Source organism: Anguilla rostrata, chromosome 1 (genome assembly GCF_018555375.3).
Source record: "Anguilla rostrata isolate EN2019 chromosome 1, ASM1855537v3, whole genome shotgun sequence".
Classification (NCBI taxonomy): domain Eukaryota; kingdom Metazoa; phylum Chordata; class Actinopteri; order Anguilliformes; family Anguillidae; genus Anguilla; species Anguilla rostrata.
This window is the reverse complement of record NC_057933.1, coordinates 73,720,698-73,735,220: the sequence shown is the minus strand read 5'-3', so window position 1 is coordinate 73,735,220 and position 14,523 is coordinate 73,720,698. Positions and strand designations below refer to the sequence as shown.

The window sequence follows — 14,523 nt, the reverse complement described above, 5'->3', positions numbered from 1 at the left end:
CATCTCATCCAAAATTTTGGGCATTAATATTGTTGGTCCACCCTTTGTTGCTATAACAACCTCCACTCTTCTGGGAAGGCTTTATTGTAGATGTTGGAGGTGGAAGGGTAGATAAATTGCACTATAGGCCAAAGGTATTGGGCTACCTGGGGTTTAAAAAAAAACTTAGAATAGATATGATTTAACTCAAATTTAATTACCAGTCCACCTCCCTCCTACCCCTCCACCTCCCACAAAATGATTGTATAAACTTCCAATAATTCATTTAATTGTAATTAAAGCCAAAGGAGGCTATTTTGAGGAAAGTTGTAGTGCTTCTTGCCTCAAGCAAAGAGTGTGCGCATTACCTTGGCACTGTAGCAGGTCATGGAAGAACTGGATAAGAACAGTTTATACAGATGGAATATTTCACAGCAAGCTTTATCATTTGGCTATGTTCTCTGTCCAACAGTCTGATATGTTCTATGTATAGGCGTTTCCACTCATCCAATCCAATTCGCAGTGTATGGTTCTGGCCCCCAACTACTGCCCCCATGTCGATATGCGTGTGCATATATGCACCTGTTTTAATGCTGCTCTGCTACATTTGCGGACTGCACTTCTGAGCAGAGATGAGGACCGTTTTATTAGCCTTGCTGATTGTGGCAGCTGGTGAGTTAACCACACTGAGGAGACAGTCATGCTTTTTAATGGGTATTATATGTTGCTTTCAAAGTGAAATGTGTTAAACTTAGAGCGGCAGTGTCCACATGGAGGACTCCAGTTTGAGTCGTTTTCGGGAGCGATGGTGCCACTGAGGTTGTCTTAGATTGAGCTCCCTTTCTTTGGTGCTACAGTGTAGTACAATGGGCACATTAAGGTCACAGGTTCAAAATGTAATGTAATGATTCCCTGGTAGAACACTGCCGTTGTACCCTTGAACAAGGTACTCAACCTGCATTGCTTCAGTATATATCCAGCTGTATGATTGGATGCGATGTAAATGATGTGTAAAAAAAAAAAAAAAAATTTGTTCAAGTTGCTCTGGATGAGAGCTTCTGCTAAATACCTGCAATGTTTTTAAAAATAAATTGAACCGAATCAGCGCTGTTGAACATGGCGGCTGTTGTGTGGCAGTGTGGAGCGCAGAGGCGGAGGACGATAAGATCATCGGCGGTTACGAATGCCCCCGGCACTCCCAGCCGTGGCAGGCGTACCTCACCTATGACGACGGGGTTCGCTGGTGCGGCGCCTCCCTCATCAACGAGTGGTGGGCAGTGTCTGCAGCCCACTGCTACATTCCGTGAGTGGCTGTCACGCGCACCAGTTCTGACTTCTGTCAAAGAGTTTCTGAAAACGTTGTGTTTTCCAATAAGGGCTTTGATACCAAATTATGAAGTTCTTTATTTACTGTATATTTTTAAACAATGCACCGTGATTATTTGCTGACATGTGGCTGCAGGCACGTAGATCGTGCCATACACAATGTAAATCTGAGGTATGGTATCACTAGTTATGTAATGCATACCACTTATTTCAGGTTCTTCACCTTTATCTGCAGCAACTATGCAATGACCCTACCCTAACATTTTTTCCCAAGGAGTACGTGTTCCTAAGTTGAAAAATATAGGAGCACACTAATGCATCCCAATTAGCTCCTAAATTATTTTTCCCAGGTAGCACATCAGTTTTCAGAAGCAAGTTGGGAGCACAGTAGAGCCCTGATATGTGCGGGTGACTCTTGATTTAAACTCCTCCCCCAGACCTCCTCGATTGGCGATCCATCTTGGGGAGCATGACATATACAGTGAGGAGGGGACGGAACAGAGGATCTGGGCCGACAAGGTCATTCCTCACCCTGGCTACAGAACGAGTAACCAAGACAATGACTTCATGCTCATCAAGCTGAAACGGCCTGCCACCTTCAATCAGTATGTGCAGCCTGTTCCCCTAGCAACTAGCTGTGCCCAGGCTGGTGACTACTGCCTTGTGTCTGGCTGGGGAAACATGATCAACACCGGAGGTGAGCGGGTTTGTGGGGAAGGGAAGGTGCATCAGTGGGTCGTGCTATGGTGGAAATTTCCATTAATGTCATACTTAATTATGAAAGATTCACTGTTGAGCTCCAGAACCACGCACACAGTACATTTTCAGGTTGAACAACAGGTTGTCAACTGGTTAAATTATTATTATTATTTTGGCTTGAACACGCTATTGAAACAGGTAAGTATTGTGTCTATGAGTCTTGCACTGGCGATGTGACATCATGATGCCGTGTCGCTTTTGCCTTCCAGTTAACTATGCATCAGTGTTGCAGTGCCTGGACCTGCCTATCCTATCTGACTCACAGTGTAGAAACGCCTACAGCGGCCTGATTACTGATAACATGTTCTGCGCTGGATACCTAGAAGGAGGCAAAGACTCTTGCCAGGTTTGTTTGTGTGCATTCTGATACCTTCCATGGATTCAAGCGTCGATTAGATTTTTGGTGTCCTTCCCTGCTTGGGTCTAAACCTCTCTCTTTGATCCTGAAATAATTTCATTCTGAGAATTTTAACATAGCCTTTCTATACATTTGGACATCAAGGGTGAACATTAAATTGCTTTATTCTTTAACTTAATCCCATTTATGTGCTTAGGTGAGACAATCCACTCTTATTTATGTCTGCATTTCTTTCTAATATTTCCTGTGCTTCTTCTCTGTACAGTTATACTCCTCTCTGTCTCTTACTCTCTGTATCTCTCCCTCTCTGTCAGGGTGACTCTGGGGGACCTGTAGTGTGTAACGGTGAGCTGCAGGGTGTTGTGTCCTGGGGATTCGGCTGTGCAGAGAGTGGCTACCCTGGGGTTTATGCCAAAGTCTGCCGTTATAATGACTGGGTCAACAAAATCATGGCAAGCAACTGAGACTGGAAGACGAGACTCATTCCCATACATTGAAATTAGCAAGAGGACAATCTTGGACAAACAGCTGTCACATATTTAATAAATGTCTGAAATGACACTTGCTCTCCATGTTCCTTCGTAATGCGTTGCCCTGTGCTGTTTCTGTGGTACATTATTGATGGTTTTCCTTTTACTTTTGTCTTCATTCTAATGTCTTAAATAGCAGTATTTTCTCTAGAAGTACAAATACAATTATCCAATTGTGAAGGTGTGCTGTCCTATGTGAAGCCAGCAATTGTGTACAGAAACCAAGAATGTTTTACATAATAACAATATTAAGGTACAAATGTCATTGGTTTTACGTTTTTTTAAATATTTCATGTATCCATTTTCCTAATTTCTCAAAAATGTTTTAACGTTAGAATATTAAAATCAATATAAATACATAAAAAAGAATCTATACAAAATATAGGCACGAACAGCAGCAAGTAGGAAAAATGCTTCAGGTGAATACTGACCGTTATTTGACGTCATCTCCATGCGACTATTTTGAATGCTGATGTCGATAGAGCATTTTTAGATTTCAACGGTCTCTAATAAAGCTAGCGTGTTTATGATGATAAGGAGTGCTAAACTGAATAGTCTGCGGATTGTATCCCACAGTCAAACACATGAAATTACCTGAGGTAGTGTTAGCTAAATGTACAATACACGTCGGTGGCTAATTATGATAGACACCGCTCGGTAAATACTAGCTGGTTGTCTGTTGCTAACTTAGTTAATATACCTGCCGTTTTACTTTCAGGCCACGCTAAAAACGCTGAAAATGTTAGTTGTTTATTTACCTTTCAAGCTAGCGACAAAAATGTGTTAGATGAGTTGCTAATATGAAGTGCCATGCAGCTAGCTAAGGTGTAAGACGTTATTTCTATCGGTCTACAGGGGGCTAACGTAGATCACTTAATTCACTTATGTTAGTGAGAGAGACAAAGGATGGAGTTGTGCCAGATGGCGATCAAAATAGAGGGCGATGAACCAGAAAAGAGGGCTGGCGTGAACGTGAAGGAGGAAGAGCAGGAGTCAGAGATAAATCGACGGAGACCCTTAATACTAGTAAGTGTGGCTACGAGTACCGGTTAGTATGACAGGAGTCATCCTTGCCCGACCTTGTATTGATATTTATGTTTACGTTCTCATTGACATTTATGTACGATCATTTTCATGTTGTTTATATATATATTACTTAATCAGCCTTTTTTAATTAGCCAGTGGAAGACGGGCTTCCTCTGAGTCAGGTTCTGCTTATGGTTTCTTCATATTGCCAACCAGGGAGTTTCTGTTGCCCTGGGTGTGCTTTTGGGGGGGGGGGGGGGGTATATATCTGACTAACTACTGACTATCATACCTGTATGCAGGGTTTCCCCCAGAAAAGTTGTTAGGGCCGGTGCCAAGTATCTTTTGACGGGGGCCGGCGGCCAAGTGTCTTTTTTGATGGGGACCCGGCACGGGCGTGCGACAGACTGATGGCAGCATTAAGGTAGGGCCCTATAGTTTCTGTGATAACAGAATCACGGACGGAATCGCGGAATTGAGAATTTAAAAAAGCTATAACACAGATTCCATAGGGCCCTACATTAAGTCAGTGCTAAAAGCTGACTGAAGATTTGAAAATATAACTACGTAATGTGAATGTTGTTATGAATAAATGACTTATTTATAACAACATTCACAACACACATTTTAAAAAATCAACAACTATTTACAGCATAGTCTTACAAAGAATCTGACAACAATGTACAGACTTGGAATGCTGTGTTTTCAACAACAACAAAATAAATTAAATTAAATTAAAAGAAATAATATCAAAGTTTTTGCACTCTACAAAAAACTTGAAAGAAGTCCTGATTGGCTACTGATTCTTACAGCCTTGGAATGCTGGGCACATTTCAACAACAACAAAAGAAATTAAAATAAATAATATCAAAGTTTTTGCACTCCACAAAAAACTTGTATTCAAGTCCTGATTGGCTACTGAATCTTACAACAAGCCTTGGAATGCTGGGCACATTTAAATAGGGATGGGAATCGCGAACCCGTTCCAAGTTGTCCTATTCATTGGGATCGTAGGCTCCGAGCTTATCGATTCCGCTTATCGAAGCCAGCATGTTTTTTAAGACAGCTGCGCGTTGCAAAACAATGACGTAACGTCTTGGGGGAGGCAAGCACGCAGGCGGCCTCTCTCAGGTGTTTGTTTTGGACGGCAGCTGTCACAACAAATTTGATCCGGGCTGCCAGCCTTGATACATTCTGTTGCGATAAAGATTCTAAGACGACTCAACAATTTCTCTGGATTAACGGGTTATTTTCTAGCCTGAAATGCGATCGTATTACGAAATGGCTACACATGTCATGTAACGTGCAAGTAGTTGGATACGAAGTAAATGTTTTTACCAATAAATAATAATAATAATAAATGCGATTTTATCCATGGAAATAGCTATACAAAAAGGCAAAATAAATGTCGTGTTTGCGATTGCCGTCGTAGATGTCATAAGGAAGTTTGCTCTCTTTGTTGTGGTTTGAGCTGGAAACGCACAACACTGCCTACTTATTGGCTACTAAATCTTACAACAATGTACAGCCTTGGAATGCTGGGCACATTTCAACAACAACAAAATATCTATGTATCTGTGTTACTGACTGTTTGGCTAGCTAGCTAAGTTAGCTAAATGACCACGTTGTCGTGCACATCAATGTCACCAAGCTAACGTTATTAATAAACAAATGAAGTCGTTATTTAGATGGCGATTAATACATCATGTAATGTTACAATGTATCGAACATTACATTTATGCTTCTAGTTTAACGTTACCTACACACTGCTTAAGTTAATATAAAAAGAATGTACTTACCGACGAGATGAAGTGATAACACAGTTTGTAACGAGGTTAGTTAGCCTACTAAAGAAATGGTGCCTTGCTAGGTAGCGTTAGCTTGTGATAGTTGGAAGCATCAAGTGTTGAACGTCACTCTATGCACAATGAGGGTAAAGAACTGACCTGCTGTTTTCCTATAGTGCGTTCATGTTTTAACCAACAGATGTCGCTGGTGAGCTGTCCAACCAAGCCGCCCCACTGTAACTGTAGTTTAAAAAACATCTTAAAAATACGTTGAAAAAAAAAAAAAATCCCCGTTGCTTAGGCCTGGCGGGGGGTCAATTTAGGCCGGCGGCCCGCCGGTCTTGCAATACACTGGCGGAAACCCTGTTCATGCGTCTGTCAATTATGTGCCCGCAGGTCAGCCAGCCTGCATTTTTAACCAGGGTAGTATGTTACTGCATGTCAGTACTGTGTCCTTCAGCTGAGATGTTAAACCAAGGTCCTGACTCTCTCCACTTATTAATCGCCGAAGCATTTCTCAAGACCCCCTAGTGTCCTGGTTAAATTCTCACCAAAACCAGATTTCCACATCTGGCGTTTTAACATACATTATAGTCCCGTATATCTGATTCGTGACACAGTCTCATACCCACATTGATCCCTAGCCCCTCCCTCCGTCCCTCCTGCAGTCCTGCAGTGCTGCAGTGCAGGCAGTGTGGAGCGGGTTTCTCGCACAATCAACAGCTTGTTGAGTACATTTCATTGCAGGTCTGTGTTAATTAAAGACTTCAGTGGCCACTGCTGACGTTACAGTAGGCTGAAATTGAGCTACCTTCCTGCGCATTTCCTGTGTATTTCCACTTGCGTTTGTGCGTAGAATGTTATTTGTGTTCAAGTGCACGGTCAATAAAGTCAATGCTACGCCTTCCACACAGCGAGTCACAGCACCTTTTACACATTCATTCAGTGTGTAATGTCTGCCCCCTGCAACACAGCCTTATCCACGTGACGTGTGGAGAACCTGGGCAGTCTGCGAGTGGTTGCTTGCTCGTTCCAGGGACGCCCGTTCCAGTGCCCGGTCTGCGGGGACAGCTTCATCCAGGCTCACGCCCTGCTCAACCATCAGCGCCGCCACGTCCGCCAGTCTCCCTACACCTGTCGAGATTGCCCCCCGCACCTGCCGAACCCTGGCTCAGCTTCTGGCGCATCGCCACACCCACCTACCCGTCGGCCATCCGCTGCCCGCACCTCCAGCAACCGCTGCCGCTGAAGGACCTCGACCGCCATGTGAGCGGGGGCGGGTCTGGTATTGTGTGTCGTTTTCATACCCCTGTGAGCTACCATAACCGTGCATTTAAATGGCTTATGAATGCTAAGCATTGCCATCTTTGCTTGGTTTCTAGCTTGATGTAGCTTTCGATGTTGGCAGTGTAGGATTTATATTCTCTCAGTAGCGCCTCCGGTGGTTGTTGCAGTCCTATTTTGCTGAAATGTCCCCTGCAGAACCTTGTCAGACCACTGGGTAGAAACCCCTACTCTGTATCTTTACATTATACTGTGCACCAATTACTTTTTCCTCCATCTCTCTGTCTTTGTCCCGCCTGTTGTTGTGACCCCATCTGTGTCCCGTCCCGTCCCGTCCCCCCCCCGTCCCCCCAGCCGTCTCCTCCCTGCAGTGTCCGCGGTGTTTCATCACCTTCCGGGACCTGCAGACCAGCCTGCAGCACATGCGCCTGCAGCACCCCGCTCTCTATGATGGTGAGATGGTGAGAGATACTGTTTTTTTTTTCCTGAGCTCATAGAGGAAGATGTTCTGTCTACAGCTGTAACTTTTTTTAGAGTGAGGAACTTGCAACTTACTGGCAAATTATTTATGCAAAATAAATTATAAAGGTTAAACAGATGAGCATGTGGTTGCCCGACGGTGGGGAAAAAAAGCCATATCTCTTCCCCCCCCACCAGCCGTCTTCTCCCTGCAGTGTCCGCGGTGTTTCATCACCTTCCGGGACCTGCAGACCAGCCTGCAGCACCTGCGCCTGCAGCACCCCGCTCTCTACGAGCGCCGGCTGCGGGGCCGCACCGTCTTCGCCTGCCGCCGCTGCGAACGCACCTTCCCCTCCTCCCGCCAGCTCTCCACCCACCAGCGAGCCCACCGCCAGGGCCGGGAAGCAGGCCGGGAGGAGGGGGAGGGGCAAGAGGAAGAACGCCAAGATGGTGAGAGATACCTTTTTTCCTGAGCTCATAGAGGAAGATGTCACAGCTGTAACTTTTTTTAGAGTGAGGAACTTGCAACTTACTGGCAAATTATTTATGCAAAATAAACTTAAAAGGGTAAACAGATGAGCACGTGGTTGCTCCACGGTGGGAAAAAAAAGCCATATCTCTTTTTTTATGCTTCTTCGTGTCTGCTTTTAGCCCAGCCCACATCGCCCTCCCTGCTTCCCCTTCCTGACCGGCACAAGTGCCCACACTGCAACTTCCTCTTCAGAGATGCTAAGACCAAAATGCGCCACATGAACGTCAAGGACCCCACAGGCTGCCCCCTGCCCCCTCCACTGTTCTTCTCTACAGGAGACGAGGAGAGGGAGGAGGAGGAGGAAGTGGTGATGGCGGTGCAGGTTAAAGAGGAGGATGAGGGTGAGCATGAGGAAGGTGAGGACAGGAGTAATTCCTGTACTGAGTCGGAGTAGTTCTGTAGTCCCTTTGCACCTGCTCCTGTCAACCTCCGCCACATCAGGTCTATTTCATGTCTCACACCTCTACAGACGATTTCTCCACAGCTCTCCGTCACCGTGGCAACCTGAATCCAGCCTCACCGCATCAGGGCGAGGGCAAGGAGGGCGTGGTCAGGGTGCCAATCAAGCCTGATGCAGGAGACGTGAGAACGAAAGAGGAGACGATAGAGGGAGGTGGGGAAAAGAGTCTCATGTGCATCTGAGCATTCAATCTAGAAATCAGGAGTCCTAGTTCTGCAAGCCTTATACCTTCTGAACATTACACAACTTCACAAATTCATTAAAAATCCTAACGACGGAGAGCATCTCAAATTTAATGTCCGCCTCTTGTAAAAATCACTGATATTTCCATCCTAGGAACGTGCACACTACAGGCGTAGACACAGGCTATGGTCACAGAGGGTCAGTCACTACACGTGCCACGTCTAAAGAACTGTGATAAAATCGAATCAGTTTGATATTCTCTCAAGAGTCGCAGACTAGCTAAAGGCCGGATTGCGAGAGCTGCGATTGAGTCTCTGACCACCTCGCGTTAAACCACCGTTGGAGGCGGGTGCGCGCAGCCATCACACAAAAACTGGGTATCTTCTTAAGATCCTGAAAACTGAAAATTTTGACTAAAAATCTTGTAGTGTATGCTAGGCGTTATTTGCTGTAACATCATGCTTAAATGGAGATGTGTGCATATTTATTTTCCTAGCTGCTCGTTTTCTCCTAACATTTCAGTGTCCTGTCCTTTTATCTCCCTCCCTTAGTGTAATGGTGCATCCTCCCTTAAGTTTCTGTGCAGTGACTGGACCGTACAGAGCGACTCACTGCTGTTTTTTCTCAATGCACTCTGCCCTCCTTCTCCTCTTTCGCCCCTCCAGTCTGCGAGTGCGCCCTCTGCGGGAAGGGGTTCGAGCAGCTGCTCGCCGCGGCCAGGCAAAAGGCGCCGTGGCCGGCGCAGGGACCACTCCGCCCCCCCGGGGGCCCGGGGCCACGCCTGCGGGCACTGCGGGCAGCTGTGTCACAGCCAGGAGGCGCTGCGGCAGCACCAGAGGCTGCACACGCTGGAGCGGCCCTACCTCTGCCAGGTACCGTGTCTGTGTGGTACTGCCGTAGCCTGCTCTACCGGGAAAGGTGTGGCTGCTCTGCGGGGAAAGGTGTGGCTGCTCTGCAGGTAAAGGTGTGGCTGCTCTGCAGGGAAAGGTGTGGCTGCTCTGCAGGGGAAAGCTGTGGCTGCTCTGCAGGGAAAGATGTGGCTGCTCTGTCGGGAAAGATGTGGCTGCTCTGCAGGGGAACTGGCTGCTCTGCTGGGAAAGATGTGGCTGCTCTGCAGGTAAAGGTGTGGCTGCTCTGCAGGTAAAGCTGTGACTGCTCTGCAGGTAAAGGTGTGGCTGCTCTGCACGGAAAAGCTGTGACTGCTCTGCAGGGGGAACTGTGGCTGCTCTGCAGGGGAACTGGCTGCTCTGCTGGGGAAGATGTGGCTGCTCTGCAGGTAAAGGTGTGGCTGCTCTGCAGGTAAAGGTGTGGCTGCTCTGCTGGGAAAGCTGTGGCTGCTCTGCAGGTAAAGGTGTGGCTGCTCTGCAGGGAAAGCTGTGGCTGCTCTGCAGGGGAAACTGTGGCTGCTCTGATGGGGAAACTGTGGCTGCTTCGCTGTGTTGCGACTCTGTTTGTTTAGCAAATGTCTGGTTTTCTGTCTGGAGGCTGCCCCATTTGTTCTGTGGCTTCTGTATTCTGAGGGAACCAACTGTGTAAAAAAATTTCTTTCTGAATAGTAATTCGGCCATGGTGGTGTCAGCCATAATTTTAAACTTGCACTCTCAAAACAGATTTGTTTACCACACCTTCATATCTAGTTAAGGGCAATACATTTTGTGTTACTAACAGTCTGTGTTAAAAAGTTTCCCTTTGTAAAAAAACAAAAAAAAATTGTATATTTGTAACACAAAAGTACTTAGACAAAAAGTGTGCTGGATACTAACACATCCTTTTTAGAGTGTGTTAATCAGTCCGGCTTGGTTTCCTTCCTGGTGAATTGCTCTGTTAGAAACGAAGCAGCGCTCACTGCCAAACCTACAGGCCCTCACTGGAGTCAATTTTCCTTCTCTGATTCCAGCATGGGCGCAGTGTGGGCCTGCCATGTGCTTTTTGGAGGCGAGGTAAATAACATTGCCAGAGCTAGAACTGAAACCAAAAAAACAGCTCTCAATTTTAAGCTAGGGTTACGCCAACACTTCTAAGAAAATGAAGAATTAACTTCAGGATACTTATCAGACACCTCTCTTTGTCTGGCGTGGGCAGTCTTATTGTTGCGTGCATGTTTGCGCGTCTCTTTAACGCACAGGATTGCGGGAACACTTTTAAAAGGGCTTCGGGGCTCCAGAGGCACAGAAGCATCCACACCCAGGTCCTCTATAGTGCGACCGCCTCCACCCAACCTGCTCCTGAGCTCCAGGACAGACTGCCTCCTCCCGTCCCACAAATCCACTGTGAGTGAATTTGTTGCCTGACTTCTGACCTGGGTGTCTACTGCTGTGCTTGAAACAAAACCTGAGAAAACGAGACAAATTGGGCACATAAGATGACGCAGTTGTGTCTGTGTTGTCTCCCTCTGTCATTTTGCGTCCAAACGTTAGTGGGATTTGCTTGCATGACTGTGATGTCCGAGTCATATTAAATTTATCTCAAATTTGCTGTATTTACATGGAAAGTATACACTACAGGTGTCCACAAGTTTTTCAATAGCTTCACTGCTTCTTTTGTTAATCCATTAATCTCTCTGTCCCTCTTGTTTTCTCTCTCCCTCTCTGTCTCTGTTTCTCTGTCTCTAGAGGACAGTCCTGTTATGTGGCCTCCAGATACAAGAGGAACTGGGAGAAATTCTACACCATAACTCCTGCTTTCCTCTAGAATCTCAGCATAGCACCACCTAACCTATCGTGCACCTTCAACCTGACACACAAACTGCAACTTTGTATATATTTTACCAGTAATGACCCTCTGCAGTCAATATCATCTTTTTTTATAAGTTGTATTTTTCATAAAGAACCAAAGAAAACAAATACTAAGATATTATGGCTCTTTATTCAGCCGTGATTTTAGATTAGTTTTTTTTGGTACGTGAAAGCAGTTTGTCTAGTACTGCCCATTACAGGAGAAATTGGTGTTTGCCATTTGAAAGCCATATTTATTTTCAGTCCCATTTACATTCTAACCAATCATGAGTCAATATCCATGGAATATCCACGTAGAATGAACATGCTATGCTAGACCCTTTTCTCATGTTCAGAAATGACATACTTTCCAAAAAATTGAATTTTAGCATTTTGTGTGTTTAAAATTGTTTCTTAATGAACACTAAATTCTAATGCAAGAAAATCATATTGCAGAGGGCATTTAAATGCATGTTGCCATCTGCATCAGAGAGAATGTTTTACCCATCTATCTGTATTTTTTAAGGAAAGCAGTCTGCCCTAATTTTTTTACTTTATTCAGATGAGGGAAAGCAGAGGTGGGTTATGGGTAGAGACCATTTGAAAACCAGACAGTTTGAAAAGTGTCCTGGCTGGGAATCAAACCCCCGGCAGCATCGGAGCGGTGGAGTGTGAGTTCAGAGTTGACTGTCCTGCAGACAGCTGCCTTGTGGTTTCTCTGCTGTTTCTGGTCTTGGTGAGAGTTCTTCTCACTTAGCAGGACTGTAAGAACGGTGTTGCTTCCTGTGGCAATCGTGTTAATGTGTCTGTATTTTTGCGGATGTAAATTTGCCTGACAAGTACGCACACACTGAGAAATAGTTACAACATTTTCATGTAGTGTTATTGTTGCAGTTAAGTGGATTGCCCAGAAGGTGTGTTTTATCGTGAGGGAAAGTTGCTTTGATGGCTGATGCATTTTTTAAAAATCTCCTTCCAGCAGGAAGGAGAGCGGGAGAGCTGGACAGGAAGTGTCCTGATGGGCAGGTGTGTGTAGGCGAGCCCGTCTCAGGTGCTCAGGGCGGAGGGGTTGGGACAGGGAGGGGGGAGAGGAGGAGGAGGAGGAGATGGCAATGTGGTCAGCAGGAGATATGGTGGGAGGTGAGCGAAAGAGAGAAGGCGAGGTGCTTGATTGTTTGCTCACAGAGGTGGCAAAAACGGCTGGGCGAGGGGGAAAGAAAGAGTGGGCCATTTTCATTCTGTCCCTGAGTCTACGTGGAGAGATGATCTGAACGTGCAGAGGGTCAGGTCACTGCTAAGGTCAGTCATTAGCTTTGGGTTTCCAGATGTTTCCTGTGTGGCCAGTTGACCCACAGGCCTGTGCGCAATTGGCCGTGATGTCGCATAGCGGTAGGCTGTCGTGTGGTTCGTGTGGAGGAAAATCTCCTCTTAGGTTCGATGGGTGAGTCGGCGATGTAAGAATAAAGACTAGAAAATATGATTTCTTATAATAATCATTTTTTCTCTTTCAGTCAATAATCCTGTTAATGTACGTAGGCCTACGGGAGGTCTCCAGTACCATAAAGACACACAGAGAGCTACCTCGAATTGTGTTTTACATCCTTTTTATACAACCAGATCTCCTCCTACCATGATGTATCTTCCCTTTAAAATAACCAATCCCAGCCTAGGTCAAACTTATGTTTCACCCTTTAGTTTAACAATAACTATTATATAATCTTCAATTTTAATCAATGACAGATATTTCACTACACACACTTACAGAGGAATGTATATGCATGACTTGAATAATTAAAAATTGTTTAATCTTCCAGTTCCAAAATACATGCACTTTAAATGCATTCAATACATGCTGTAATCCAAATGAAATATTTAACTTATATACACACCACCATGTTCTAACAGACTATGTTTATCATTACTGTTGCTGTTATTACTTTAATTTTCATTCTTTTATTTTAATAGAATATAATCTATACAATTACTAGATAGAGCAGGTCAGTTCTTTCTAGGTCAGTATCCGTTCTCTTCTCTTGCAACTCAAAGGTCTTCTGCACAAGACTGTTTCACAACAGAAGTTACAAAATACCACCAGTAAAAGTGAATGTTTACAAATTTTCCTCCTGCAACTGGGGTTCAAAGATTCTCTAGGTAGTAGGGGTGTGCAGAGACGTCATTATCTGTATCTGTATCTGTGTAACCAACAAAATTATCTGTATCTGTATTCGGATAGAAGACTGGAAGTGGTTTATACCGGAAGTCAAGTTAAATCCCCCCCTTTAACTGGGGGGGACATTGAACAATCTGAAGCTGAAAAAATATACAAATGGAAAGATTCTGTTTTGCATTGGAAATAGAACCTATTTACAGTGAAGATATATAGAAAAATGTCCTTCAGATGAAAGGAATAATCTTAAATTCCAATGATGCTGCGTTCGCGTTTCTTGATGTGTTAACAGTTCGCTAGGGAAACGTGAATGACCACTTTACAACAGTAATTACATAACAGTAATACATGAACTTTTGCCTTTTTATTTTTTTCCCCCTACTGAACTAAGTTTGGATAGACTGCAAACCATCTGATGTCCTCATATTTTCCCTTGGTGGCAACTGTTAACCCACCATGAAAATCTGGACTGGATTTCGTGTCCATTTGATAGCCAAGACCTATGGCTGATACATACAACATTACATTACATTACATTACATTCATTTGGCAGACGCTTTTATCCAAAGCGACGTACAAGAAGTGCATTTTCATGATCGTAGACAACTGCTGAACACGGGTTCAGTAAGGTACAATTACTTATTTTGTACAGCTATTTCTAGCCGAGAACAATGAACACTATCCTGGTCTAACATCTGCAAAGCCAAACTAGGCAGAAGATTAAGCTAGAGTATTAGGACAAATACAATTTACCAAGAAGTGCAGGGATGGGGCAACATGTAACAAGTGACAGGAAAAAGGGTTTCTTTTTTTTTATTTTTTATTTTTTTTAATATATATATATATACACAGCATGGTGGTGGTTATTCTAGGTATAGTCTGAAGAGATGAGTCTTCAGGCCACGGCGGAAGATGGATAGTGAGGGGGAGGTTCGGAGAGGGACGGGGAGTTCGTTCCA

The 14,523-nt window shown here is 44.7% G+C and overlaps 2 protein-coding genes across 5 annotated transcripts; both read left to right on the top strand.

The window, feature by feature from the left end:
• Positions 1 to 542: 542 nt before the first annotated feature.
• On the top strand, positions 543 to 2,983 carry LOC135235009 (trypsin-2-like). Its single transcript, XM_064300201.1, has 5 exons — positions 543 to 651; positions 1,117 to 1,282; positions 1,743 to 2,002; positions 2,274 to 2,410; positions 2,737 to 2,983. The coding sequence occupies exons 1-5, from the start codon at positions 612 to 614 to the stop codon at positions 2,884 to 2,886; spliced, it is 753 nt and encodes a 250-aa protein (XP_064156271.1). The 5' UTR covers positions 543 to 611; the 3' UTR covers positions 2,887 to 2,983.
• A 376-nt stretch (positions 2,984 to 3,359) lies between these two features.
• Positions 3,360 to 12,877, top strand: LOC135234876 (uncharacterized). Of its 4 annotated transcripts, XM_064299942.1 has the most exons (12): positions 3,360 to 3,978; positions 4,305 to 4,402; positions 6,802 to 7,076; positions 7,404 to 7,510; positions 7,707 to 7,958; positions 8,165 to 8,396; positions 8,510 to 8,653; positions 9,349 to 9,555; positions 9,665 to 9,800; positions 10,581 to 10,623; positions 10,809 to 10,953; positions 11,296 to 12,877. In XM_064299942.1, coding segments are annotated over exons 1-12 (1,761 nt in total). In that variant the 5' UTR covers positions 3,360 to 3,858; the 3' UTR covers positions 11,298 to 12,877. The 4 variants fall into 4 exon arrangements, with proteins under 4 accessions (XP_064156012.1, XP_064156030.1, XP_064156020.1 ...); XM_064299960.1 differs by lacking the exons at positions 7,707 to 7,958; positions 9,665 to 9,800 and having other exon boundaries at positions 3,376 to 3,978; positions 6,740 to 7,031; positions 7,421 to 7,502; positions 8,160 to 8,396; positions 10,512 to 10,623; XM_064299950.1 differs by lacking the exons at positions 7,707 to 7,958; positions 9,665 to 9,800 and having other exon boundaries at positions 3,377 to 3,978; positions 7,404 to 7,502; positions 8,160 to 8,396; positions 10,512 to 10,623.
• The last annotated feature ends 1,646 nt before the right edge of the window (positions 12,878 to 14,523 follow it).

Coding starts and splice junctions, on each gene's coding strand:
- LOC135235009 (XM_064300201.1), top strand. CDS start 612: ATGAGGACCGTTTTATTAGCCTTGCTGATTGTGGCAGCTG. Junction 652..1,116: donor CTTGCTGATTGTGGCAGCTG/GTGAGTTAACCA, acceptor GTTGTGTGGCAG/TGTGGAGCGCAGAGGCGGAG. Junction 2,003..2,273: donor AAACATGATCAACACCGGAG/GTGAGCGGGTTT, acceptor TTTGCCTTCCAG/TTAACTATGCATCAGTGTTG.
- LOC135234876 (XM_064299942.1), top strand. CDS start 3,859: ATGGAGTTGTGCCAGATGGCGATCAAAATAGAGGGCGATGAACCAGAA. Junction 3,979..4,304: donor GACGGAGACCCTTAATACTA/GTAAGTGTGGCT, acceptor AAAAGTTGTTAG/GGCCGGTGCCAAGTATCTTT. Junction 8,397..8,509: donor TGAGGGTGAGCATGAGGAAG/GTGAGGACAGGA, acceptor ACACCTCTACAG/ACGATTTCTCCACAGCTCTC.